General features: G+C 36.1%; 1 protein-coding gene across 5 annotated transcripts; it reads right to left on the minus strand.

Moving 5' to 3' along the window:
* Positions 1-7,633: 7,633 nt before the first annotated feature.
* Positions 7,634-15,740, minus strand: LOC113331502 (probable U3 small nucleolar RNA-associated protein 7). Of its 5 annotated transcripts, none has more exons than XM_026578213.1 (17): positions 15,534-15,740; positions 14,359-14,472; positions 14,077-14,161; positions 13,835-13,967; positions 13,289-13,407; positions 13,095-13,162; positions 12,835-12,883; positions 11,351-12,727; positions 11,207-11,250; positions 10,960-11,074; positions 10,622-10,836; positions 10,238-10,290; positions 9,998-10,146; positions 9,574-9,845; positions 8,924-9,058; positions 8,722-8,809; positions 7,634-8,488 (listed from the first exon to the last, which is right to left on the minus strand). In XM_026578213.1, the coding sequence occupies exons 4-8, from the start codon at positions 13,872-13,874 to the stop codon at positions 11,678-11,680; spliced, it is 1,326 nt and encodes a 441-aa protein (XP_026433998.1). In that variant the 5' UTR covers positions 13,875-13,967; positions 14,077-14,161; positions 14,359-14,472; positions 15,534-15,740; the 3' UTR covers positions 7,634-8,488; positions 8,722-8,809; positions 8,924-9,058; positions 9,574-9,845; positions 9,998-10,146; positions 10,238-10,290; positions 10,622-10,836; positions 10,960-11,074; positions 11,207-11,250; positions 11,351-11,677. The 5 variants fall into 5 exon arrangements, with proteins under 5 accessions (XP_026433998.1, XP_026433999.1, XP_026434000.1 ...); XM_026578214.1 differs by having other exon boundaries at positions 11,334-12,727; XM_026578215.1 differs by having other exon boundaries at positions 11,207-12,727; positions 14,379-14,472.
* Between the last annotated feature and the right edge of the window lie 9,410 nt (positions 15,741-25,150).

A 25,150-nucleotide genomic window follows, 5' to 3' on the forward strand; every position in this document is an offset into this window, starting at 1 on the left:
TTGTCACTAAAATTGACAAAGGGGGAGATTGTTAGACCATTGATAGGTCGAACTCACAAGTGTTGCTATCTCAAGATTGTTGTCAAATTTAGTTATCAAAATTATATCCTGATTTCTAGTTTACATTTAGTCAAGTCTCGGATTTGGATAAAAGTTTGTAGTTGAGCATCGGTTATCACTGCGTTCTACCGTTTGAAGGCGAAGATCAACATGAGCTCTTGCGAACTTTTTCACCAAAAGGTAAGTTGAGACTGGGCCACCTATTTCTCAAGTTTTCACCTTTTTATCTATGGGACATTGTCGAATGACTAAATTAGATAGTATACGGATAATAGAAATTTCGAGTCAAGTTTATCTTGAAAATCTTTCTCGAAATATGCTAAGCTTAAAAACATTTGTTCATACTTGAAGAATTTGATTAAAATCAATTTATTGTTTATGACCTAATTATAATTCAAGATTTAATCATTTGAAAATAGTCTGGAACAGTGATATGTGTCATTATTGTTATTCGGGAATGTTTCAAATCGATCATTAGAGAGATATAGGACTACTGTAAATCTGGATACATGACAGTATGCATACCAGTTCACATACTGGGAGAACTGTTATAAGTACAGAGTCCCAGTACATATATCCAGTACATGCGGCGTAGATATAGTTCGACATCGACTTTTTGGTACTCATACCCGATATCCATACCATAAAAAGTTTTTGGACTCGTGAATCAGGAAGGTACGCGTACCTAGTATGCAAACCGGAAAAGATTTGTTGGTTTCAAAACCAAAAAGGTACGCATACCCATTATGCAAACCATAAAAGATCTGTGAGTTCCTGAACCCGTTTTTGCCTTAAAGGTATGCATACACGGTACACGTATCATGACAAAAATATTCACGAACAGGTACTGTACAGGTACCAAGTACACGTGATGCATCAGAATTATTTCTATGAGATAATCGACATTTGAATAACTCGCTAAAAATACTATCTAGACATGATTGATCACATCTGTGACTCAAGATTAAAGTCTTAAAGTGTTATATGAAAATGGTTAATCTTATTGTTCAATTTGCTAGTTTCGGCTAACCTTCATGAACATGTCATTGTACACGGTTCGGTTACGGTTCTTCCTAACCAGAGTGCATATTTTATTATGTTAATCTCAAGTCAAGTTTTTCATCTAACGGTGATTATTGATTGCTTGATTCCAAAGCTACCTTTGCTTAAATCTAAAGAAACCTTGGTCTTGAAAATCTATATAAGGAGAACCTCAAACAACTGGGATCTTTGAATCCTTGACACTATTCTTGAGTGTCCTAGTTGTAAACTAGATGCATCATCTCATTTAAACCTTTTTAGTTTTAGCGACTAAAAAGATTTCACCTAGGGATTCGTGAAGCCAGATTTAACTATCTTTATCTTGATAGTTTGTGTATCATGATCTTGTTTTGATTGTTGAGTCATTATCTCCAACAAACAAGATAGATACAAATTACAAAGTTTTTTCGTCTCAAAATTTGTGATTCCACAAGTTTATACTTGTGAGATGAATAATAATATAGGTTGCTCTTCGGGAGTCATAAGACTATATTTTGAGGTTTGCTAGACTTTGTCTATTGCAATCGATTTCCTACCTCACCTTGATCTTTGATCAGAACGGAAATCACATATAGGCTTATCTATGGGAGGCAGATTAGTTTAAAGTCTTCAGTTGATTTGAAGCAACTCTTAGGATGTAAGGAACGTCAGCTAAGGGAATCAATTGCGCGGAGTCCTGTTGGAATTCAAGGGGCATAAGGAGCGCGACTGTATCTGAATCGCTGTGAAGGTATATTCGGTCTCAACTACATTCCAGTCCGAAGTCTGACAGTAGGTTAGTGTCTACAGTGGCTTAATACAGTTTGTTGTTCAAATCTGGACTAGGTCCCGGGGTTATTCTGCATTTTCGTTTTCCTCGTTAACAAAATTTCTAGTGTATGTATTATTTATTTTCCGCATTTTATTGTTTATCTTTATAATTGAATTTCACAGATTGTACATTGAAATCAATTCAAGTACATAAGTCCATCGCAATTGTTGGATATGACTTGGTTGATTCTTGGATATTGATCATTGGAATCGTCCAAGTACTCTCACGGTATAATCATGTACATGGACTAGTCTTTGTTTACATTCTTATTGTGAGAGAAAGAGATACTAACTCTTCATATAATTCCTGATTGAGATTCATTAGGTTGAACTCTCGGAATTGTACTCGATTTTAGTACATACATGTTGCCTAAGAAAAAGTTGGTGGTGTATTTTGGTACCCCCACGTTTTCAATCCTGAAACATCGGTAATAGAATTTTTATTAAAAAGTGAAAATCCATTATATCCTCAAACGTAATAGATGAAGGATCTTCAAGAAGCTTTTGAATATTGATGTGAGTATTTTTTCATTCATCAAATTTAGCCACTTCCGCCAAAAGTTTTATACTTGAAGTATCTTCCTCTGCTGAATCATAATGATCAGAACTTTCATCAAGAGTTGCAGCAAGATCATTCTTGCCAGTGTATTTTCCACGATTTGGACACTCATTGGAGAAGTGGAAAAATCATATACACTTGAATCCTCATCATCACTCTTGTCATCCACCTTTTTAGGAGGAATACGGTCATGTGGCTTTGTTGATGATGATGGACGATCTCTGGAGAATCGTTTATTTCTCTTCTTGAGAAGATCTCTGATCTGTCTAGTAATAAGAGAAACAAAATTTTCAAGATCTGAAAATTTGTTAACAAGACCTTTCTCATAGTTGCCAACACTTTTACTTTTATCAAGTACATTAGTGTTTTTAAGTGCTTTGAAGGCAATACTTTTATCAGATTTAGTTTGTTGTTCATGATCAAAGATCTTTAACTTTCCAAAGAGAGTGATTCTGAAAAGTTTATTGTTTCCTTCAGTGATGGCATGTTTCTTATACTCATACTGAGCTACTAAAGATCTCAGATTTTTCATCACAGTATCCTTTTCATGCATAAGAATCATTCACTATTTCGGACAGTTTGTGATTAAATTCTTAAAACGAATCTTCATCGGCCATACGAAGGTTTTCCTAGTCAGAAGTTAGGTTTTGAATCCTTGCTTCTTTCTTACCGGTATTCCCTTCAAATATGGTTTTTAAGATATTCCTAGCATCATTCGACCTAGTGCACATAGACACATGATATTGAAGATATTGGCTTATGGCATGGATAACAACGTTCATCCCATCAGAGTTGTGTTTAACATCACTGATTTCGGCATCACTATATGTAGTTATATCTTTCGGAACAGCAGTTGATCCTTCGCCAATCATTGGAAGATTGTATCCACTTATGACAAAAACCCATTTTAAAATCATGAGCTTGTAAGAAGAATCGCGTAGTTACTTTCCACCATAAGTAATTAGTTCCTACGAAGGCTGGTGGTACGTTAATCGAGATTACATTCTTGTCCATAATTCAGATCGCCAAAAACACAAACTTATTTGGTCAAAAAGTGTTTGTATGCTCTGATACCAATTGGAAAAGAGATGGTACCAAGTACACCACCAATTTTTTCGTTCGGCAACATGTATGGACAAAACCTAATACAATTACAAGTAGAATAACTTAAATATGTATATATAGTTTATATCTCTATATCTTCTCAATCAGAAATTCTAGACAATGGAGTCTGTGAACCTGATTGTTAAGAAGAGTACTTGGATGACCCCAAAAATCAAGCATGAAACTTGTTATCTATATTTCAAGATACGAATTCTACAAGAACGATTCTCGTAATCGATAACAATTAATATGAACTCATCTACTAAGATTGAATAAATACTACTTGTGTAAATCCTATTATAAAGATATGAAATATAGTGTGGAAAGGGAAAAACATGAGACACCAAATGTTTTATTAAACGAGGAATCCGCAATAGCAGAAAAACCTCGGGTGCTTGTCCGATTTGAACACCAAACTGTATTAAGCCGCTACAGATACTAGCCTACTATAAGACTTAGGAATGGAACGTAGTTGAGACTGAATCCACCCTCCAAGCGATTCAGTTACAGTCGCTCTCCTTACATCTCTTGAACCTCGCAACGCTCCACGCAATTGATTCCCTTAGATGACTTCCTTTACATCCTAAGAGTTGTTTATGCCTAAGTGAAGACTTTTGATGCCAATAAGCCTATTTGATTTCCCTTTAGATCAAAGATCAAGTCTTGGAAATCTGTTTGCAATACATAAAGTAAGCAAACCTTGTAAATCCGGAACACTTACACTCATTTAGCCGAGAAGCCTGGATTATTTACCACCTCTCAAGAACAATCTTCAACTTATCAATTAAGAATAGTTTTCAGACATCTATCTTGAGGAATCACAAAATCTGAGACGAATAAAACTTTTTCATTACTATCTATCTTTCTTGAAAGAGATTACAAAAACCTCGATAACATAATAGCAAGATCAGGATAGACAAACTATCAAAGTAAAAAGTAGTTGGACTTGGCTTTATGAATCCCCAAGTGAAGTCTTTTAGTCGTAGAGCTAATTATTTTTCTCGGACGACTCTAGCAAACTAGGACACAAAGTGTCAAGGATTGATATTCCAGTTGAAAGAGCATCTCTATTTATAGGTGTTCAAGACTGAGGGTTGCTTAGAATTTAAGATAAGATAACTTGAGATTCAAGCCAACACTTTCTCTGTTTAGATGAAGCTCTAATTAGGGTTTTAAGTAAACATGTGAGAATTAGTCTTGAAATTACATAGAAGAATAGTGGTTCTGTTACGGAACCGTTTATAATGATTGTTCTGGCAAATATGCCTTATGAACTATAAGCGATTTGTTGCTCATTTAAACACTTTAAAATTTAAGCATGATGCACATACAAAAGTGTTTTAATGATCAATAATGTCGTAGAGGTGTTTATGAGAGTCATAGCAATGTTAAACATATTTGAAAAAAAAAAAGTCTTTAAGCATCAGCTAAAGTTTTACTGGGACCGTTGGTGAAACGATTTCGTGAACCGTAAGGTATAGTTCACGAGTCAGGGTGCAACGGTTTGTAAACAAATTTGCTAACCATACTCGGCTCGATAGCTCAAATGGACATAGTTCGTAAACTGGATTTGCCAACCATAAGCTTTTTTCACTAACACTAAAAATTCATATCACCAAGATTCGTGAACGAGAAAATTTTGGATGGGGGCAAATTTTGAAGGGGACATGAGACCAATAAGAAACCAACATTTGTCTTTCGTTTTTAACAAAATACTAGAAGTTACGGCATTCACACACCGCCGATTGCATCTGTCGAAACATACACATGGCTTCATTTACAGACCCAGCATTAGCATACGCATCTAACAACACATTATACAAGATTACAAGGTGATCTTGGGCAAATTTCCTTTTGACTCCATCTCCTACAGTATCTTGAACACTTATAGCGTCATTCAAACCCCTTAAAAGCCCTCATAACCCAATGCTCTACTAGCACCAAGTAAAGTATTACAAGTTACAAGCTCAGATCGAATTCCATCATGTCTCATCTGTTTAAAATAATCCTAATAATTTTTCCCAATCTAATCCACCTCTGCACACATGAATTCTTTAAAAAAAAAAACATAAAAAAAACCCTCAATATTATGATAAGATGCAAATAATAAGAAAAAAATGGAGTAGAACTCAAATATTCAAGATCTCAACGGATCTCCCACAATTAGTAATTTCATTTCTATTTCTATTTCTATTTTGCAATTGTTACGTATATTTAAATAAAAAAATCTTCCTTTCATTTTACTCTAAAACTTTTTAATAATACTTTTTTCTCTCTCTTTTTTTAAGATTTTACCTAAATGCCACCCACACTTTTTCTAAATACCACGCACAATCTAAAAAATTAATAATTGTGAACCTAATCAACAGTAGGTAACGGTAACTCACCTTCTTCTCCGATACAAAAATGCCATTATTACCATTACCACTAACAATAGCCATTGCACCACCTCCATCCCTCGTTACTGCATATAATTAACATTTGTATGGACTTTAGTTTTAAATTTTCCATAAAGTACCCTGTAATACGACATCGGGAAAAGCACTAACATCTGTTCCTATAATGAATTTGAACTGATTGTGGAATCTGCAAAATAGTTTTTTGAAATTATAACCTAATCTATTGACTCAATATGTCTCTGTCAGAAATTGAAACCTAATCTATCTAAATAACGTAAAATAATTAAAAATCTCTCCCTATCTCCAACACTAAAATCGCTTAGATTAAGATCTTAATGATCTTAGATTGTTTGTTTTTTTCTGGTAGACATAATGGTGTTACGGGATTGTCAGAGAAGATGCGTTTTAATCACCCACTTTAGATTAAGTCTACAATTATCGTGTTTTAACACCGCAGGTGGTATTTAGGAAAAGTGTGTGGCATCTAGGTAAAACTTTTTTTTTTTTTTTTTATAGAACAGGAGGCTACATAGAGCCCCTAGACTAAATATATTAATAAATTGTCAACAAGTGACAGAAATTCATACATCATCAACAAAGAATAGTAGAAAATACATTTAATGAGAGCCCCTAATACAGAAGATCTAAGATGCATTAAAAGTATAGAATACATATTCAAATTGATATCAGATGTTTTCTGAGGGATGGTTTTTGAAACTCTTTCCAACCATTTGGATAACATCTTCAAATCTTGATGCTTCCATAGCAAGGAGTAATAAGCACATAACATCATAAGCACGATTAAAATCGGTAGTCATGGAGGAGATCGCCGTCAATGATATACATGAATATACCATCACATGTTAACAAAATGCCATTAAGGCTATTATATTCTTCATAATGACAATAGTCGGCCATTAAAAGACGATCAGGAGGAATATATACAAAACCAAATTCTAAAATCCCTTTGAAAGCATAAAAACCTAACTTAAGTGTTACCCAAATTTACCCTAATTCATATTAGAGTAAATCTGTAAAACCTTTTTTGAATACATTAAAATGAAAAACAAAATGAAAAACCATCCTCTTACAATTTGCCTTCCTTCTATTTTACCTATGTTATTCTTCTCTTCAAAACAAATTAGACCTAGGGTCAACTGTCAACATGAAATTGTTGAGGAAGCAGAAGCAAACCCTGAGGAAGCAGTAAACCTTAATGGTCGACTGCAAAAATTAACATTGTGAGAGGAAAAACGATAATGCTTATAGATGCTTGTTGTTGGTGATGATACTATTGAACCACCACCACCTGACTCTGTCATGGTTTCGCCTTCGTTGCCGCCGTTGATGATAACCACAGATGGACGAGGGAGCTGTTACTAGTTTTGATTTTAGGGCTAGGGTTTAGTTTTTCACGGATTTAATATGAGTTATAAGGGTCAGAGAGCTGCCCGTTAAATTTAGGTGGAGTTACAATCGTTTATTTCACTTGATCTAACGGTTGTACCGTATTCAATAACTGACTTATAACTGACCCTACAGTATGCATCTAGGAAAATAGCCTCCTTGGCCGGCTCGTACTAGGCTAAAATGAAAAAAATATATCTTTTTTCCGGGAAAAGAGGGAGAATTGCTGAAGTTAAAAAGATTCTGAAAGTGATAAAAGGTGATCACCTGAATCATTGGTTATCAAGTGAAATTGGAATGAAGTCAGATATTACAATCACATATGACCAGGGACGGATCCAGGATGACGGATCTTTCATTTTAGATCCGGGCTAATACACAAGATTAACCAAAAATTTGGCTAAAATGGGAAAAATTAGGTTTGTGGACCGGGAGGGCGACCGAGGCTAAAGCCCCCGTTAGCCCTCTCATAGGTCCGTCCCTGCATATGACACTGGGAGAGAGGAGTCGGATATGCCATTACCTGTAGCTCATCGCTTCTATTCCAGATTCACAGTCAAGTTTAGAGAATCTCTCCAGCAAGGCATTGGATGTGGAACTTTGAGCTTCAACATGGAGTCTGACTTTTCTTCCAGTTGATTTGATGTTTGACGACCTGAACTAAGCATTTCAGTCATCCATGGTTGAAATCCAAAGTTGGTTGTTGGAAGATTTAAAATTTTCACCATCACTGTCTGAGATGCTTTCATCACCAAGGTGCATTCTTGTGAGACTGATGACACTCTTTCTTCAGGTCGCCATTGACTTCCGAAATGAAAAAGGAGAAGTTCCAACTTCAGTTGCAGTGTGAATTGTGTCCCAAGTTCAGGACTAGTAGACGGCGTCACAGACTCACAGCTACGCCTCGAATGGTATTCAATGTACTGTCCTTGTTTCTTGGATGTCCTTCAGGTGAATCCTCTAACTCGGAAACCACTAAGCTGGCTCCTTCAAGGTCCTTAGGTGATCCAACCAAATTTAAGCGAAGTACTTTCGGATGCGAACGTTCCATAGCCAGAATATTACATCGTGCTCTTCCATGCAACGTTTCTCCTCAGGTTTAAGCAACCTGTACAGAAAAAATTACTATAGTAAGAAAAATGAAACGAGATCAAGAGAAAAGTACGAATTACAGATTATTGAGAAAGACTTGAGCAAAAAATGGACGAGCACTGCTTCACTCAGAGACAAAACAAGGAGAAAAAAAGATTTCTGCATCTAAAAGCTCTTGTACCCAACATGGTACACACCAAACACTTGTGTTAAAGCCAAAAAAGCTAGATCAAGAGGATTCATTTATACCTTTTCAGTACGACCTAGTTAACTTGAGTACTTCTGCAGCCACCGCTGCACATGGTAATCCAGAAACAATCTTTATCTTGACATTGATCTATAACGAAGAGCCAATGCGAGGTCAATATATTGAGCTACTAAAAGCAGGGACCTGAAGAATATCAAGCATAGTGCATAAATACGGATAAAGAAAGTCATATCATATGCCAACCTTGTTTGGGTCGTATATATCATGCAGCTGGAGCATCATCAGGGAGCATCTATCTCAAAATACCACACTTGTGCTCTATACAGGTCCCTGCAGATGACCTTCGGTGTCCACTGGCGCAATCACCAGTAAATCTACCTAAACATGAAAAGATGAATTCATCATTAATCACCTTCTTTAGCCACCAAAGCGCAACGAAAAGTTAAACAAGAACTTTAAGGAAACCAAGTCCATCAATAAGAAAGAGAATAGATGAACTGAAGAGAAGAAAGATTTATTAACAACAACATTGCTGAATACTAAAAACGACATAGATATTCAATGAGGTGATCAGGATGTTATAACTACCAATGCTGTTGTTGCTGCTACTTCTACTTGTTCATCAAATACTTCTACTAAGAGTACTACAGGTAACAATATTTTGAATTTGGCGATACTCCAAGGGACTTCGACAGTACTGCTTTGGAAGTAGTTTTTATAAATAGAATTAACAAACGCTTCATGTATTATCAAGTAATTACTTTCCTTGAAGAAGAAGAAGCTGAAGTGGTGAATGCTAGTTTCGCCACTGTTGATCAAGATTTGTTGATAAGTACATACCATTTATAAGCATAAAAATAAAATTACGAGTGTCAAAAGCTTAAAGAAATTACTTGTAATAGTTGCTATAAAGTTTCATAAGTGGTGTCTGCCTCACAATTTGCCCAAAATGCCTTCTCAGCATCCTATACCCCCGCCATAATTACATTCAACTGCTGCAATAAAGTTTCATACGTGGTGTCTGCCTCACAAGTGGTGTTTGCCCGAAATGCGTTCTCAGCATCCGATACCCCTGTCATATCTGTCTGCTTTTAATCCTAGCACATTCACGTTTGGGGACTGCATCACCTTCCCCTACCTCCTTTGAATCCTGAAATGCTTCTTCCTGTACAAGAAAGAATAAAGCATTTATCCTTTTGTTTTATTTTCTTCTTAGTATTGTAAACTTGTTTTACTGAATTCCTAGCACATTCATGTTTGATCACTTCAAGTAGTTCCATTGGGTTAGGCTTCTTAGAGGGAACAAATCCTTCTTACCAAAATCTGTTTTGTGACCCAGTCAGCAGCTAATTTGGTCGAGAATTGAGTAAGGTCAGTACCCCCTCTTTTCTGTCAATACAATGAGGGTTTCCTCTTTTTCGAAAAAAAAAGGTACCCCCTCAAAATTGCTTGTGAGAAAGCACAACCTAAAGACAAGTAAAAAAAAAAAATATTAGGGAGGAACAAAATTCAAAATTCCACTGCAACTTGCTGGAAACAAATGGAAGAGTGAGATACCTTGATTTTACTCCAGATGAATAGTGTGTCACCCATCTTCTCCACCACCCAGTCTGACAAAGAAGAAACCAAATGGGAAAGAAAATGAGGAGTTCCGAACAAATGGAAAAGAAAATAAGTAAACCAACAAAGGAAAAACCATTATACGTGATAATACATGCAATAGACATAGTTTTAATGAATCAATGATCAGTATGAATCTGGTAAAAAACGCTTGTCGCAAACCTAAGCTATTTCAAATCTCACATATACTTATTATAGAGGAGCAGCAAATAGTGGCCTATATGGTCACAGCAAGAAATTCAATTGAGAAATTCTGCTTTAAAAGTTGACAAGGAATGTTTTCATAGGACACCGAATTCACATGACAAAAATTCAAAATACCTTGGGTAGATGATCTAAAGGGAATTGCATCCTGCAAACTTGAATTGTCAGCAATGGCAAAACCACCAACACCACTGGCTCTACTGTCAACATCATTGGGTTTCCAAGAAAGAGTAGCTGTAGCATTCTCTGATCATACCATGTTCGCGTTCTGCATCAGGGTAGTCTGAGTAAGGTGAACTATATCCAACGCGCACATGAGGATGAAAGGTAACCTAAACAAATACTGATGGCCATAGATTATTCAATGGTTGAAACTTTTTTAAAGCTAATGACAGCTTTGGAGGATAGAGGTTAGATATTATCGCTAGCAAGGAGCTCAACATCCCCATACGTACCTTTTAACCTTTTCTACTAATTTCTTGATTTCAGCTCCCAAATCTTCCACCATTCTACCAAGTACTTTCAAGCCTTCAGGTACCAGCATTAGACGCCGAAACCGACGATGACAACCTATATGCCAAAAATATATAAATTCTGAGTTGCAGTTACCCAACAAAGTACCTCAAGTGATCCTACAAGAAACCTCTACATGAATAAACAATAACAAAAGAAAAGAGTTACTAAAACTTCAGTATAACAAACCTTGAAACCAGCGGGAGCTAAAAACTTGAGGATCTTTGATAGATCTGTCCTCCATACCAAATACACATTGAACAACATACTGATTAAACAAATTGCATTACTTGTAAGAGCAAGCACTATATAATACCTGAAAAATACTTGTACCAGGAAGAATTTATATCATGCCAAGTATCAATTTTTAGGAAGCACACCACCACCATGTAAAACACCATACCCCTTGTCAGTTACAGATATCTTATACTTGGCTATCTTACAAGTATGACTATATTATTTTTTTCCTCAGGCCTAGCAGCCCAGCTCAAATCTTTTACTATTCAATTAACATATATGACTGCAGAAGTGATTGAAAAATGCATAAAATTAAAAGATTGAAGGGAACCGGGAAAAGAGAAAAAAAAAACTACAAGAGATCTTTGTTTTACACTCTAATTGGTCATAAATTAAAAGGATAAAACTACAATAGACAATAGGTCAAAACTCTGAGGGAAAATTTTTCTGGTATAGAGCTGCTTTTTTACTGGCAAATCGGGCAAGGGCTTTTGGTAGCTGAACTTCTTCAATTACTCTCAGTTTCTTTCTTGATTCTTCTTCCTTCATTTGTTGATCCAAGTAAGGTCTTTTAGCTTTCATAATACATTCCTGCTTCTTGCTTTCCATCTTACTTGGCTTGCTCCTCCCCTTTGTTTTCTTCTTTCGTGGAGCAAGTTTGACAGCAACAACAGCATCTTCTTTTTCAGCCTCTAGCTCCTTTAGAGATGGTTGTTCTTTCTTCCTTGCTGGCTTCAATGTTCCTATCTTTGTGGGGTTCAACATGACTGTTTCAGGGGGTAGTTTGTCGAGAAGAGATTTAATCTCCTTCTCCCTTCTCTGTTTTTTAGTTTCAAACGGATTTGCTACAAATGCATCGAAGTTGGCTTCTCCTGATCCAGGAACTAAAATAGTGGAAATACCCATGGTGTGTCCAAGGCATAGAACATCCTCAAAGGGCTGGAACTTTGCTTCTCCCACCTGATACCCTTTAGCTATATCATGAGTCATGTAACGGCCATAATCTTGGTCTCCATTATCCTTCCAAATTTGTACACGAGATCCATTACCAATAGCAAACAAACCATTCTGACTGAAGTCCAAAGTCTTAGCATGGTGAAAGTAAGTCTTTAGAACTTCAAATTTCCTCAAATCCCAAAGCTTAATTTTACCATCCGACCCAGCTGTAGCCATTAGGTTACCTCCAGGGTGGTGGGCGATGGCAGAGATGGACGCATGATGACACTGCATTTTGACTAGAGGAACAGCACTAATGGGATTCCACATTGTCACTTTACCACACAAGTGACCCAAACCCACAACAGCATTGAATGGATTCACCTGCATTACATCACACGGGCCAAGATGTGTTGGGAAGTTCGACACCATAAACCCCGTAGTGACATCTTGGTAACGAAGTTGTCCAGATTTGTTTATTGTTGCCAAGAGGAAATGATTTCTCATAAATTGAAGCTTCTGAACTGCCCCGTGTTCCTAAACATGGATACAAAGTTCAAAATTAATAATCAACAGCTAACAGAGCAATCCATTGAGGCATCCAAAAGAGAAAGAGTGAATAATATGAGCTCGTTAATGCAAACCTTAAGACAGTGGAGTTCTATGCCATGATTATTGTAAATATATGTGTACCTGTCACAGAAAGAGTACTTGGTGAAACAGTGCTCAAAAGTGAAGAAGCTATACATGAGAAGTGGGAATTTTTTTAAAAATTTTAGATCAAAACCTGGACAGGTTTAATGAGATTTACAACTTAGACAAACATTAACTGAAAAAACAACAGACACATTTACATATCCTTTCAACGTGCACATAATTGAAAGATAAGACCAAAAGGCTTTACTTTTTCTGCGCTGCAGCAAAATATAGCTCATTGTGGAACAACGTCACATCGTGTACAGTTTCCCTGACCTAATTAATCAACTCAAAAGTTATTGCAGCAGCAAAAAACAAAATTTCAACTTCTTTAGAATCTTGTCAATATTAAAATCGGTTTTTTTAGTAAGGAGCTAAACAACTAATGCTACCCAAATTTACCTGAAATTCTTTAATCTGTTTCAAACTTTGTGTGTCTATGATAGCTAGGTGGCCCTTTCGTCCTGCCATTGCCATATAACGACCATTTGCGGTATAGTCCATTGTGTATGGACCAAGTTCTGCACAGTAAAGAGTATTGCTATTAAGGCTTGGACCATATGTAACAATAATCAGAGTAAAATAATAAGAAATAAATGCCCATAACATGGAAATGGAATCAACCAACGTTTACTACTAATAACGCAAGATTGGGGTCAGACAGATGCTTCGATATTATATATAGTAATATAAAACATAAGCAAGATCAAGTGGTATGTCAAAAGTAGTCTACGATAAAGACATCACTAGAATCATTTCTTGCCGAGTAGATGAAACTTCCAAGAAAATAACCATTTGGTTCACATTGAACCTACCAGTTAATCGTGCAACTATGACAGTTTAAAGACGTGATTGTTTTTCCATGCCCAATAAGAAAACAAAGCCCATCCTAAATGTTCAACTGATTGGATAAATAGAAAATGACTAGTCATATATACTGATATCAACCTGGTAAGACCAAATCAAATGCCTTCTTTGAGCTTAACATATCTACACTGCGGACGATATCTTGATTTTTATAATTCCATGTCTTCTCTATCCCTTCAGCCTCCAAATAGCATGTGTTAACTGAATTCAGCCACTGAAAGTACATTTTCAGAAATGTCAGCCCAAAAATATAATTAAATAAAATGGTAGAGTATGTCTATTAGACTATTCGCAAGAAATCTTTAAGAAAGAAGAATTAGAACCTTCTCGGCCTTTGCAGCAACATTTGCAGATTGGCCAATCAAATCTTCTCTAACGGCAAGTTGACCTCTCAGCTTCTTTTAAACCCTGAATTGCCACAAACATATAAGAATATTAAACCTCATTTTGAGCACATAAGCAATAATAAAACAGAATGCTCCATGGACAGCGGCGGCTGAGATCCCATACACGCATGACCAGTTGGCCACACATTCCCAAACGAAGGCCGTAAAGCACTCAACCAAAACTAAATGAAAATAAATGCCATACAACAATCATCCTACCCCCAACTTAACACCATCACCTCGTTGATACTTTTTTTGCTTCAACTCAAGCTCATGCTTCAAATCGAGCTCATCCGTCTTTTCATAGAGGACGCCTAAATCATCCATCGTCTCCTGCAGATTGGAACCAAATCCCACAACTCTGATAAGTATCTTTCATACGAGTGTATTTTTTGACTGGAAAACATTATAAGCAGGAATCAGAAGTAATTATTGTTGCTGCACCACATAGTATGTCAATGGACGATTGGACGATTGGTAATCAAGCTCATGGTTGTGAGTGCCGGTGCTTATGATGATTTTTTTTTAAATGACTACAGCAAGGACAATGTATAGCTAGTGAGATATTAAACCCAGTCGAGCTGTTACACATATTAGCTAGAGAAGAACTTTGTCGTCTTAAAAATTGTGTAGGTTTTAATGATTAACAATTATTGGATGAATAACAGTCGTCAAAATCTGATAGACCACATTGCACAGTAATTGTCAGACACAAAACAACCATAGCATACTCTATTCAATTGAAGAATGTCGATTACGGAAAAGCAAAATATCATTAACTGTCCTGAGCTGAGTTTGGATCAAAAGGGAAGGTTCATAATAGAGGAGACAATCAGGAGTGGTAATGGTCAGAGTCAAATCAAATTTGACATTTGGAGATAGTAAATAGGAAAAAATCAGGATTGAAAAGTATATTGATTTTAAAAAATTTGACTAGTAAGAAACTTGCACATTCATTCAAATTGTCAACATGATAATACTAGCAATTTGTATGCACACAAACTGAATACAAAGCCCTAATCTGATACAAATTAAGCTTGGTCATAGATGCTGAATATTCAAGGGGGGAAATCCCAGAAATTTCAAAATCAAAAATAGCAAACCCATAATTTCTTATATCCTACCAATCATACTTCTAAACAAAGAAACTGAAGGTTAATGATTGAGATATATGCATGCAGCTACAACATCATTTGAACATATAACAAACGAAATCGAGCTTGATTCACTGAATAGAAAATAGTTGAGCAAGAAGAACTTACTGGTGTTAATTGAAGAATCTCAATTAACACCAGTAAGTTCTTCTTCAAATTTACAAAACCCTATTTTTTGAATTTCTAGACTTAAATCATGAAAATTTAGTAACGCAAGTAAAATCAAGTGATATAACATACCATATAATGAAGAAAATTATATTGGGTCGTCTGAAATCGTGGTGGTGAAGTGAAGATTAGGGTTGCAGAAGAAAAAGAAGTGAAGAGAGGTGATGGAAAAAGAAGGAGGAGAAACAGAAAGAGGAGGTGGTGTTTAATTGAAGAAGAAAAATAAGTGGTGGTGGTGGTGAAGTTTCTCAGTGCAGTAGTGTCTGCGGAAGAGAAGAAAAGAAGGAAAAGAAAGAAAGAAGAGGAGGTCGGAGAACAGGAGTAGGGTATAAAATAGAACTGTTTTTTTTTTTTTTTTTTTGGGACTACTCAAAAATGGTGGGGGACTACTTTGTGATAGGAATGTCTACCCTATACTTATAAGGGGTGTCCTAAGGTGTGGAAATGACTAACCTATCCTTCACCTATATATCTAATCACCTCCTCCCATCACCACCACCTATATATATATAACCACCTCCTCCCATCACCACCGCTGCTCACCACCACCAACCACCACCGACACCTCAAATCACCACCACTGCCACCTTTATATATAGCTTAATTTAAATCATTAATAAAACAAAATCAAAATCAAAATTATAACAAACCATTACTTTTCATTCGTTTTCCGTTGAAAAAATGAGAAGTAATCATCAAAATGAGTTGAAAATGGAAGTTACGGAGAGAAGTTCGGCTAGGAATTATGTGACAAATTTTGTCGAATTAGCTGAACTCAACTTTAATGGAAGTTTTTGTTTTCAGAGAAAAATTCGGTTACCTCGAAAAAAAAAATTCCAAGCCGAACTTGTAGTTCGATTACGTTGCAAAAAATTCGGTTACATCAAAAAAAGTTCGATTACGCCACGAAAAGTTCGGTTACATTGCAATTTTTTTCTCCTAACCGAACTTTTCTCTGAAAAACCTGCATATTGAGTTCGGTTACGTCGCAAATTTTTTTCCTAGACGAACTCCTAGTTCGGTTACGTCGCAATTTTCTTCTCCTAACCGAACTTTTCTCTGAAAGAAAAAACTCCATTAAAGCTGAGTTCGTCTACCTGTTCTTCAGATGTCGTAGTCGAACTTTTTTAACCAAACCGAAATCAATTTGTAAATTGTCCATTTTTGGGAATGTTTTGGCTAATTCAAGCACCATTAACTAAATTTGAACTATCCGTGAGTACCAAAAACATCATACTCTTGTCGTGGCTCTTAAAGAAAAAGATCTTAACTATTTTTCTTCCAAAACCCTCATCTTCATTATCATCTTCATCTTCTTCCTCTCCTTCTCAATAATTCTTCTTTTGAAAAATATCAACTTATTAATTTAATCTCACTAATCATTACACTAATTTAATTATCAATGGCAAGTTTGGTATTAAAAAAAACTTAGATAAGGGGTGAATCATTATTACTTCTAATATCCACCCCAAAAAATGAAGAGTAGTCCCCCACCATTTTTGAATAGTCCCAAAAAAACGATTCATAGAATATTGGACAGTCAAAGATTGATGTGCTTGTTGAATTACACTGCGGGGGCTAGTTAGCAATTTGAGGCCTTAGGCCTAGTTAGCAACTCGGTATTCGGCCTACGTACCGAACGACAAGCATTGATGGGTACCATACTACCATGTTGTTTTGTCCCTCTTTTTCTCTCAGCATTTTTTTTTTAATTTTTTTGATAGGAATAGAAGATTTTATTTAGAGTAGAAGAATGTACAAGATACTACTAGAGGTAGTAAAAAAAAACAATTAAGTAAACACAATTTTCCAGTTTTTAATTGTGTAAGCAAAGTTTAAATGAACCCTGTTTCCAAAAGCAGTTGTCCAAGTGAGAACTAGAGTTTTGGCATCACGACATAATTCTTCATCTAGCTTGTAAGTGTAATTTTCTTCAAAACTCTACAGTTTCTCTCCCTCCAAAGAACCCATATGACAGCAGCAGGTAGAAGCTTTTGTACCACCTTAGCAGTGCCAGAAAAAGGAGTATTATTCCAGCATCTTGCCAAATTGCAGAAAGATTCTGAAACAACCCATGCCCAATTATCAGAAGGAGTTATCGATGACCAAACCTTAAGCGCAACTTTGCAATGCAGTAAAATACGATCTTGTGATTCAGTATTGTCTCCACATAAACTGCATGAGCTGTCAATATTCACTCCCTTCTCTCAGCACTGCATCATCTGTTAGAATTTTTTGCGTTTGGTTTTGTATCGTGTTTAGCATTTTTGGTTTTCTACTCAACAATCCAGTCCAAAAGATTGTTGCAACGTCTCATGTTGTGTGCAACACCTGTCCGAATGAATTAAAGGTAAATTTGATAGTTCATGCATCGCAAGTACTAAAATGGTCTTGCATTATTCACCCTTTTCCGGAGGAATGATAGTTAAATGTGGTAAAAGATACTCAAACTAACCATTATTTCCACCTTATTTATGTGCAAGTCATGGTCTGAAGAATAGCCAAAAACCAATGCAAAATCTGCCATCATCATTAAGTGGGTTTTACGCCAATTATGGTTCATTCTTAGTGTTACAATTCAAAAAACAATCTTTATATTTATAATTGAAGAGTTCAATAATTGGAATAAAGCAGTTTCTTGGACAATCAATTCATAGGAAATTGATAAGTTACACAACCTTAATCATTGGTTACCATCAGCGGGTGGGCCACTGCTAAGGTGCTACTACTACGGCTGTTGTTGTGAGTTTGATATGTGCCTTCGGATCAATACTTAACCGAGACTGATCAAAAACTTAATTAAAGATAGGCATCTACCTGTAGAGAATATCACTATTAATTTTAGGCAATCAACTGAAAACTTTAAAAGAGAACAAAAATCTAAAAGAATCTAAATTGATGATCATGAGCTTTCCATAAAAATTTAATAAAACCGCCTCATTATATTAATGCGGAAAGAGTTAAAAGAGATTAACAAGCTTAAGTTGTTGTCTTAGCTAAAAAAAATTGACAAGAAATAGAGGAATCGTCTTGAGTGCTCAAACTTTTGGTATCATGTTGTTCATAGCAGAAATTGCCATGATCCATAGATTTTTGATCGACAGATTTTTTTAAGTTCTTTGAATAAAATGCATATTTTCTTTTTATACGTTTTTTTTTTCTTTTATTTTTTTATAAATAAGATTTCTTGTTTTTATACGTTACTGACAGGCTAGTCACCTCCTTCAGCTTTTTGAGCAATCGAATTAATACCAAGAACTGCATTCTTCGGTAATGCATCCATTACATCCTACCAAAGTTCACCATATAAGCGTTAAATCAATGACTTGAGTTATCACTCAGGCCTTTATTATGAAGACATGTTTGTGGCTTTCTGGACAATTTTTTGGCCGGAAAAAGTAGAGGTGTTAAAGAAAATCACTTTATAAAAGATGTTATATTATTAATTACTAAAGGGTTTAAAAGGAAATCCTAATTCACTTTCATAGGAATCACGATTCCACTTAGCATGCGTGACAAGCATTTAAACCACCGGGCAATCCTAGTGGACGAGTTTTGTCTCATGAGGGTTTATAGATGATATACCCATAAAATCTATTTTGATATGCGCAGTTCTATGATCTCTCTCTCCAAAAAAGCTCCGAAACAGTGTTTTTCTTTCTTTTTTCTTTTCTCTTCAGCCATGGCTAAGTAAATCTTCATCTAGCTCTAGAGTGAAGTAAGATCATGATTAATGGGGAACGGATCTGACTCTGGGGTTTCAACTGCATAGATGGGTTGTGGTTTGTGTCTTTGATTTTTTTCTGTATTATTATGGATTTGTTACCTGTGTTTTAGATTTAGGTTATGCTTTTATCTCCTATCTGTTATCAATTGATTGATTGTTCTTTGTAGATTTGGGTGAAACTGTTCAGATAGATGTCGATATATTCTAACCCGATCTATGAACTTTTATTGATTTTCCTTGTTGTTTTCATTTTAATTTCTTATTCTTCGATTGAGCCCGTGGAGATAGATGTTGATCTATGCTCTTTCGATCTGTTTCTTTTTGTTTGCCATGTTATATTGTTTTTCTTTTTGTTCTTCGATTGAGCCTGTGGAAATAGATGTCGATCTATGCTCTTTCGATTTTTACCTTTTAATTCTTCTCTTGGCTTTCTTAATTGATCATAGGTATAGATGATCTTATTTGTTAAATATATTTTCAATTTCTGGTTTGTGTATTTGTATCTTCTTTAAAAAGAAAATTTATATTTCCTTCCGATTGGGTGATCTCTGTTTACATAGAGGTGTAGTTGAGGTGCAATTGAAATTAAGATAGGCCAATTGATTTTTTGTTTTTGTGGAAAGGTTGTCCTCCTGGATGTGGTTACTATATAACTTTTCAGTCTGTTGGAATCCCTTAAAAAAAAGGGGGGTTTGGGTATGTTAGAACTAAGTTGGTATTAGAAGGCTTCTTCTTAGCATAGGCTAATGAGCTCATCAGAAGGGGTGATGCTCGAAATAGGAAGTCTCGAGTTCCTAGTAAGTGAATCTTAATAGCTTAATCAAGTCTAGAGCTTTCTAGCGCTAGACGTAGTCACAGATGAGATGAAAGTTTGGGTAATATGATCTAGAGCTGTTAATAGAGCTGTTGAGTTAGGAAATGAATTGTTAGCAAGTGATCATCCTTTGTAAGTTGTAGTTGTAGTTGAATGTTGGCTAAAAGTGAGAGACACGTGAGTCTTGTAAGAGAGTGCGAGAAATTGGGTTTCTTTAAATCATCAGCCTAGTGTTGCCTCCTCAATCCCTCTTCAATCTTGAGTGCTTCTCCATTCCTAAGGATCATTTAGTTTTGGATTTGTCTGAAGGGTTATTAGCATTTGAGTAATTTAAAGTTGGTTTGTTAAAGTCTATTATTTTTTTCAGTATCTCTTTTTTTTCCGATGAGTCCTTTCTTATTGAGTTTGTCTTAGAAGGTGGTGATGGATTTTCTTTAAAAAAGGGGAGTAAAAGTTTAGTCTTATCTGTGGTTTCTTGTAACTGTCAGGAGTTTAAGAAAAAAAAAATATTCTTTTATAGTTCCTCGCCTGTTAGGGGTTTTTGATGTTTCAAGTTTCTATCTAGGGGTGTCTAAGGATTCCTTGTTATTGTCCACACATCTATGCAAATAAGGCCAGATTTAGACCTCCGATCCGCTAATCTGAAAATCTCGAAGACTAGCTACTACATTCTCTTGGTTTTTTCCTTGCTGTTTTTTCAATCTGTATTTTTCTACTTTTTGTGGTTTTTCTTTTTCGATCTGTTTTGGTGCCTGACATATTTGCAAGCAGAGGAGGGTCTCTAGAAATTTGGTTGACTATACAGGGGCCATTCTCTTTAACTCTTCTTCCTGAATTTTTATAAATTTAAAATCTAATTAAAATTCATTTCTTTAGTTTATGATGATTGCTATTCAGGTTCATTAGTGTTAAGTTTCTTAATGTCTTCTGTTAGTTAAAGGCTTACATATAATGGACTCTACATAATTGAATATTTATTTATAGTTTTGTGCACTTAGGAGTACTTTGTCAGATAAAATACATTGGGTTAAGTTTAATTCAAAACAGGGAACTTCAGGTTTCTACCGATTTTCTACTTTGATTGTCGAGCACAATAAGACAGTTCAGGCCTTCAGGGGCATTTCTCTAGTTTTCTGGCCATAGTATTGTAGTGAATATCATTAGTTCACATGTGTAGTTCTTCTTTTCATGAAACAATGGCTTTTCCTGTGAAACAACATGATGTTGAAATCAATGTTAGCTATGTTTTGTCTTGGCCCGATTTCATAAATCGTGGCACATCTACTTGTATTTATTTGGAGATACATTTCTCATTGTATAAGTTCTTGATTGTAGAAAAGGCTAAAAAAAACGTTCTTAATCGCTAAGAGGACGAATTTCCTATCATGTACAAGCCATCGTGACACTTCTATTAGTCTTGCTACTGATAGAAGGGTTCATGACCATACATTGATAGTTTTATCACGAGTGAAGGCGCTCAACTTCCGCAACTTGCTTGTGGCGACATACATAGTGCTAGCATTAGAAGACAGCTCATTGGGTACCGATGGAGAGCATAAAATTTCAAAGAATTAGAAGGATTATAAATGTAATTTTATCTTTTTAATTAGTTTAATTTTGTTATAGTTTCATGGACTTTTCAAGTTGCACTCTTTTTCTTAGTCAAGGGTTTACCACCATGGGTTTTCCTTGACAAGGTTTTTAATGAGGCAACAAAAGCGGGTCCTATTTTTTTTCAATATTTTTTCTTATGAAGCTGGTGACTTGGGATCACATTGGAGGCATATCCCTGCCTAGGGCAATCTTTAATGCTCTAGTTCAAGCCACCTAGCCGGATTTATTAATATAAATCGATTTATTCTCAAAAAAAAAGATATGCGCAGTTCAATTATTCTCTGTCATCAATGACAGGCTAGGTTTGTTAAAGGCTGGCCGGCATTCGGATTATTCCACGAAAACGTGTCACTAACTAGTCTCCAGATAAAATCATGCATCATCAGGAATTTTTTTAATCTCTGTAAGAAAATCGGGGAACTTGGTCTTTAGAAATTGAAAAACTTTCTGGTAGGGAAATTCCACGCCCTTTACTTGACGGTACTTCAAGTCGTCCAGCCTCTCCTGCAAGTTTGAAACATTAACATCAGTGTTTATTTGTTTCCACATTGAAAAAGCGGGGGTCTAACAACACCACCCAATATTTCGCTTAGCAATCTATATGGACTAACTCCGAAATACTTTGCTAGAGAATCAACTAGACAGTCAGACTCAATCTAGATAAAAGTATCTCAAGGAGTTAATATCTCTCTCTTGATTTGATTTTTACTCAAGCTAAAAACAATAGCGAGTCTTTATCAAATACAAGGAATACTTGGACGGTACCAAAGACCAATGTCCAAGGATCAATCAATATCAATCAACAACCAAAGGTTGGATTTCCAATTGATGATCACGAACGCACAAACTGTATTATTTCAATTATATAAAATATAATGCGGAAAAGAAATAACACAGACACCAGAAATTTTGTTAACGAGGAAACCGCAAATGCAGAAAAAACCCGGGACCTAGTCCAGATTGAATACACATTATATTAAGCCGCTACAGACACTAGCCTACTCCAAGCTAACTTCGGACTGGGTTATAGTTGAACTCCTATCAATATCCCACTGATACAAGGTACAGTTGTACTCCTACGCCTCTGATCCCATCAGAATACTACGCACTTGATTCCCTTAGCTGATCTCACCCACAACCAAGAGTTGATGTAACCCAAAATCACAGACTTAATAATAAATAGATCTGTCTCACATAGAAAAGTATATCAAAGGATAAATCTGTCTCCCACAGATAAACCCTAGGTTTGTTGCGTCTTAAGATATAAAATCAAGGTGAACAGGAACCAATTGATAATCCGGTCTTATATTCCCGAAGAACAGCCTAGATTAATCAATCACCTCTCTACAATCCTTCCTGACTACACAAGAGAATTGTTGAGGAATCACAAACAGTGAGACGAAGATGTTTGTGACTTCTTTATCTTGCCTACCGGAGAACTCTCACGATCTCAAGCCAATCAATCGATTGTACTCGCACGATAGAAGATGCAAAATCAGATCACACAACTACGATAAAGTAGTATCGACCTGGATTCACAATCCCAATGAAGTCTTTAAGTCGTTAACCTGATTTTAGAGAAGAAAATCAAAGGTTAATGGAGATCGACTCTAGCGAGCGCACTACTAGCACACAGACGTGTGGTTATTAGGTTTGCTCAATGCTAGATGTCTCCTTTATATAGCCATCAAATCAGGGTTTTTCCTTAGGTACAAAGCAATCCTTATTCACCGTTAGATGAAAACCTGATTTAGATTCAAGATAATATTTCTCAACCGTTAGATCGAAAACTTAGCTTGTCACACTTACTTGGGTAAACGTTTACTGGGTTCGTGAAAACCATGCCCAAACGTGTACGTTCATGTTGGTTCAACATAGTAACCCAAAAGGTCAACCATATGAGCATTTCATATTAACCTTGTTCTTCTTCACCATAACTAGTTCAATTGACTCAAATGAACTAGTTAGAGAGTTTTTCAATTGCTATGAGATCTTATGAAACAAAGATGCTTCGGTTCGATTGAATTGGCTCATGAACATTATAGCCACGGTTTGCATAAAACATTCCTTAGTAATTTAATGTTTCTTGTTCAGAGCACATCTACATATCATAACCTCTTAAGTTCACAAACAAGTTCGCGGACTTAAGTTAATCGGTTGAGTTTTCCAAACTCAGCAGAAATTCTCGGTTCGAGAACTTCCGCCAGTTCGCGGACTAAGCACACAAACGATTTTGGAAAATCCAGCAGAAATTCTCGGTCGAGAACTTCCGACAGTTCGCGGACTGGGTTCGCAGACTTGGCAAGCCAATTCCACAATCCTCCCGATTTCTCTTAATCAACAAAGTTCGAAAACTTCGTTTCAAGGAATACACTGTTATGTAATCTAAACTCTCATTTCAATGATTGAGACATTCTCAGAGGACGCTATGTATCTGTTATTCACAGACTGATTCACGTCGGAGCAATTCTCAAAGTGATTGAAACTTTCATGACTTTCGTCACTAGGTGAAGATAAACCTGATCAAAGCGAAACGCTTTACCAACACACGATTTCGAGATAAAAGATAAGCAATGAATGCTCAGCTCGAAATGTCAAGTGTGTATGATCTAATCTATATAGCATGCGACTTTTGTCTTATAAGAAGTAAGAGACAGAATAGATAGACTTTTGACTGATAGATAAGTTCAATTCTTCACATACCTTTTTGTTGATGAAGTTCCGCGGTTCCTTGTATATATCTTCGTCGTTGTATGATGAATCTCCATGAAGTCCTTGAGCTTAACTACACTTTTCCTATCCTAGTCCGAGACTTAGCTATATGATGAGTACCAAATATTGTATAATTTTATCCCTTTTTGTTGGCATTTAACTCATCTTTTGCGCAGTAATTCTACATTTTATCCCATATTCTGTATTTTCATTGTTTTCAAGAATAAATATTTCTCTTACTTAATTTTGCATTTTTAGGTAATAAATAAAGTTTGGATGAATTGCGGAGCGAAAAGAGAAGAAAAGTAGTGAAAATACGGGAGGAATTACACAAGGAAGCCGCGAAGAATGTCGTGCACAAGACCAAAAGGCTAGAAGTGGGCTTGAAGAGGAAGAATTGTTCTTAAAGAAGATATGGGCTTGGCATACCCAAGGCCCAAAACCCTCACCCAAACCCATTTTCTATATCCAAGCCCGTCTCGGATTTCAGCCGTCAGATCGAAGCATTTCAGCATCCTACGGTCGCTCCTATGCCTGTGCATCAAATCCCGATGATTCCGCTAAACACTACAACACCTAACCTAATCTCGCACCGTAGACTTCGTTGTATTTTACATCCTACGGTCGCTACAAGATGCTTCTTTCTTAGCCGTCCGATCCACCTACCATCTCCATATCCAGCGGCTTCAGCTCGTGGTACACACATCTTGATACACCCGCCTAACACACTAATACTCGAACCCTATGACCTAGCCAAACAGCTCCCTACCCTAACCCATATCGAGCTCCACCTTCTTTTTCCTCTCCCCCTCTCTGCAACAG

This window comes from Papaver somniferum, unplaced genomic scaffold (assembly GCF_003573695.1).
Source record: "Papaver somniferum cultivar HN1 unplaced genomic scaffold, ASM357369v1 unplaced-scaffold_125, whole genome shotgun sequence".
NCBI classification, from domain to species: domain Eukaryota; kingdom Viridiplantae; phylum Streptophyta; class Magnoliopsida; order Ranunculales; family Papaveraceae; genus Papaver; species Papaver somniferum.

Coding starts and splice junctions, on each gene's coding strand:
- LOC113331502 (XM_026578215.1), bottom strand. CDS start 13,874: ATGTTAAGCTCAAAGAAGGCATTTGATTTGGTCTTACCAG. Junction 13,163..13,288: donor AACAGATTAAAGAATTTCAG/GTAAATTTGGGT, acceptor TTGATTAATTAG/GTCAGGGAAACTGTACACGA. Junction 12,884..13,094: donor TTTGCTGCAGCGCAGAAAAA/GTAAAGCCTTTT, acceptor TTTCTGTGACAG/GTACACATATATTTACAATA.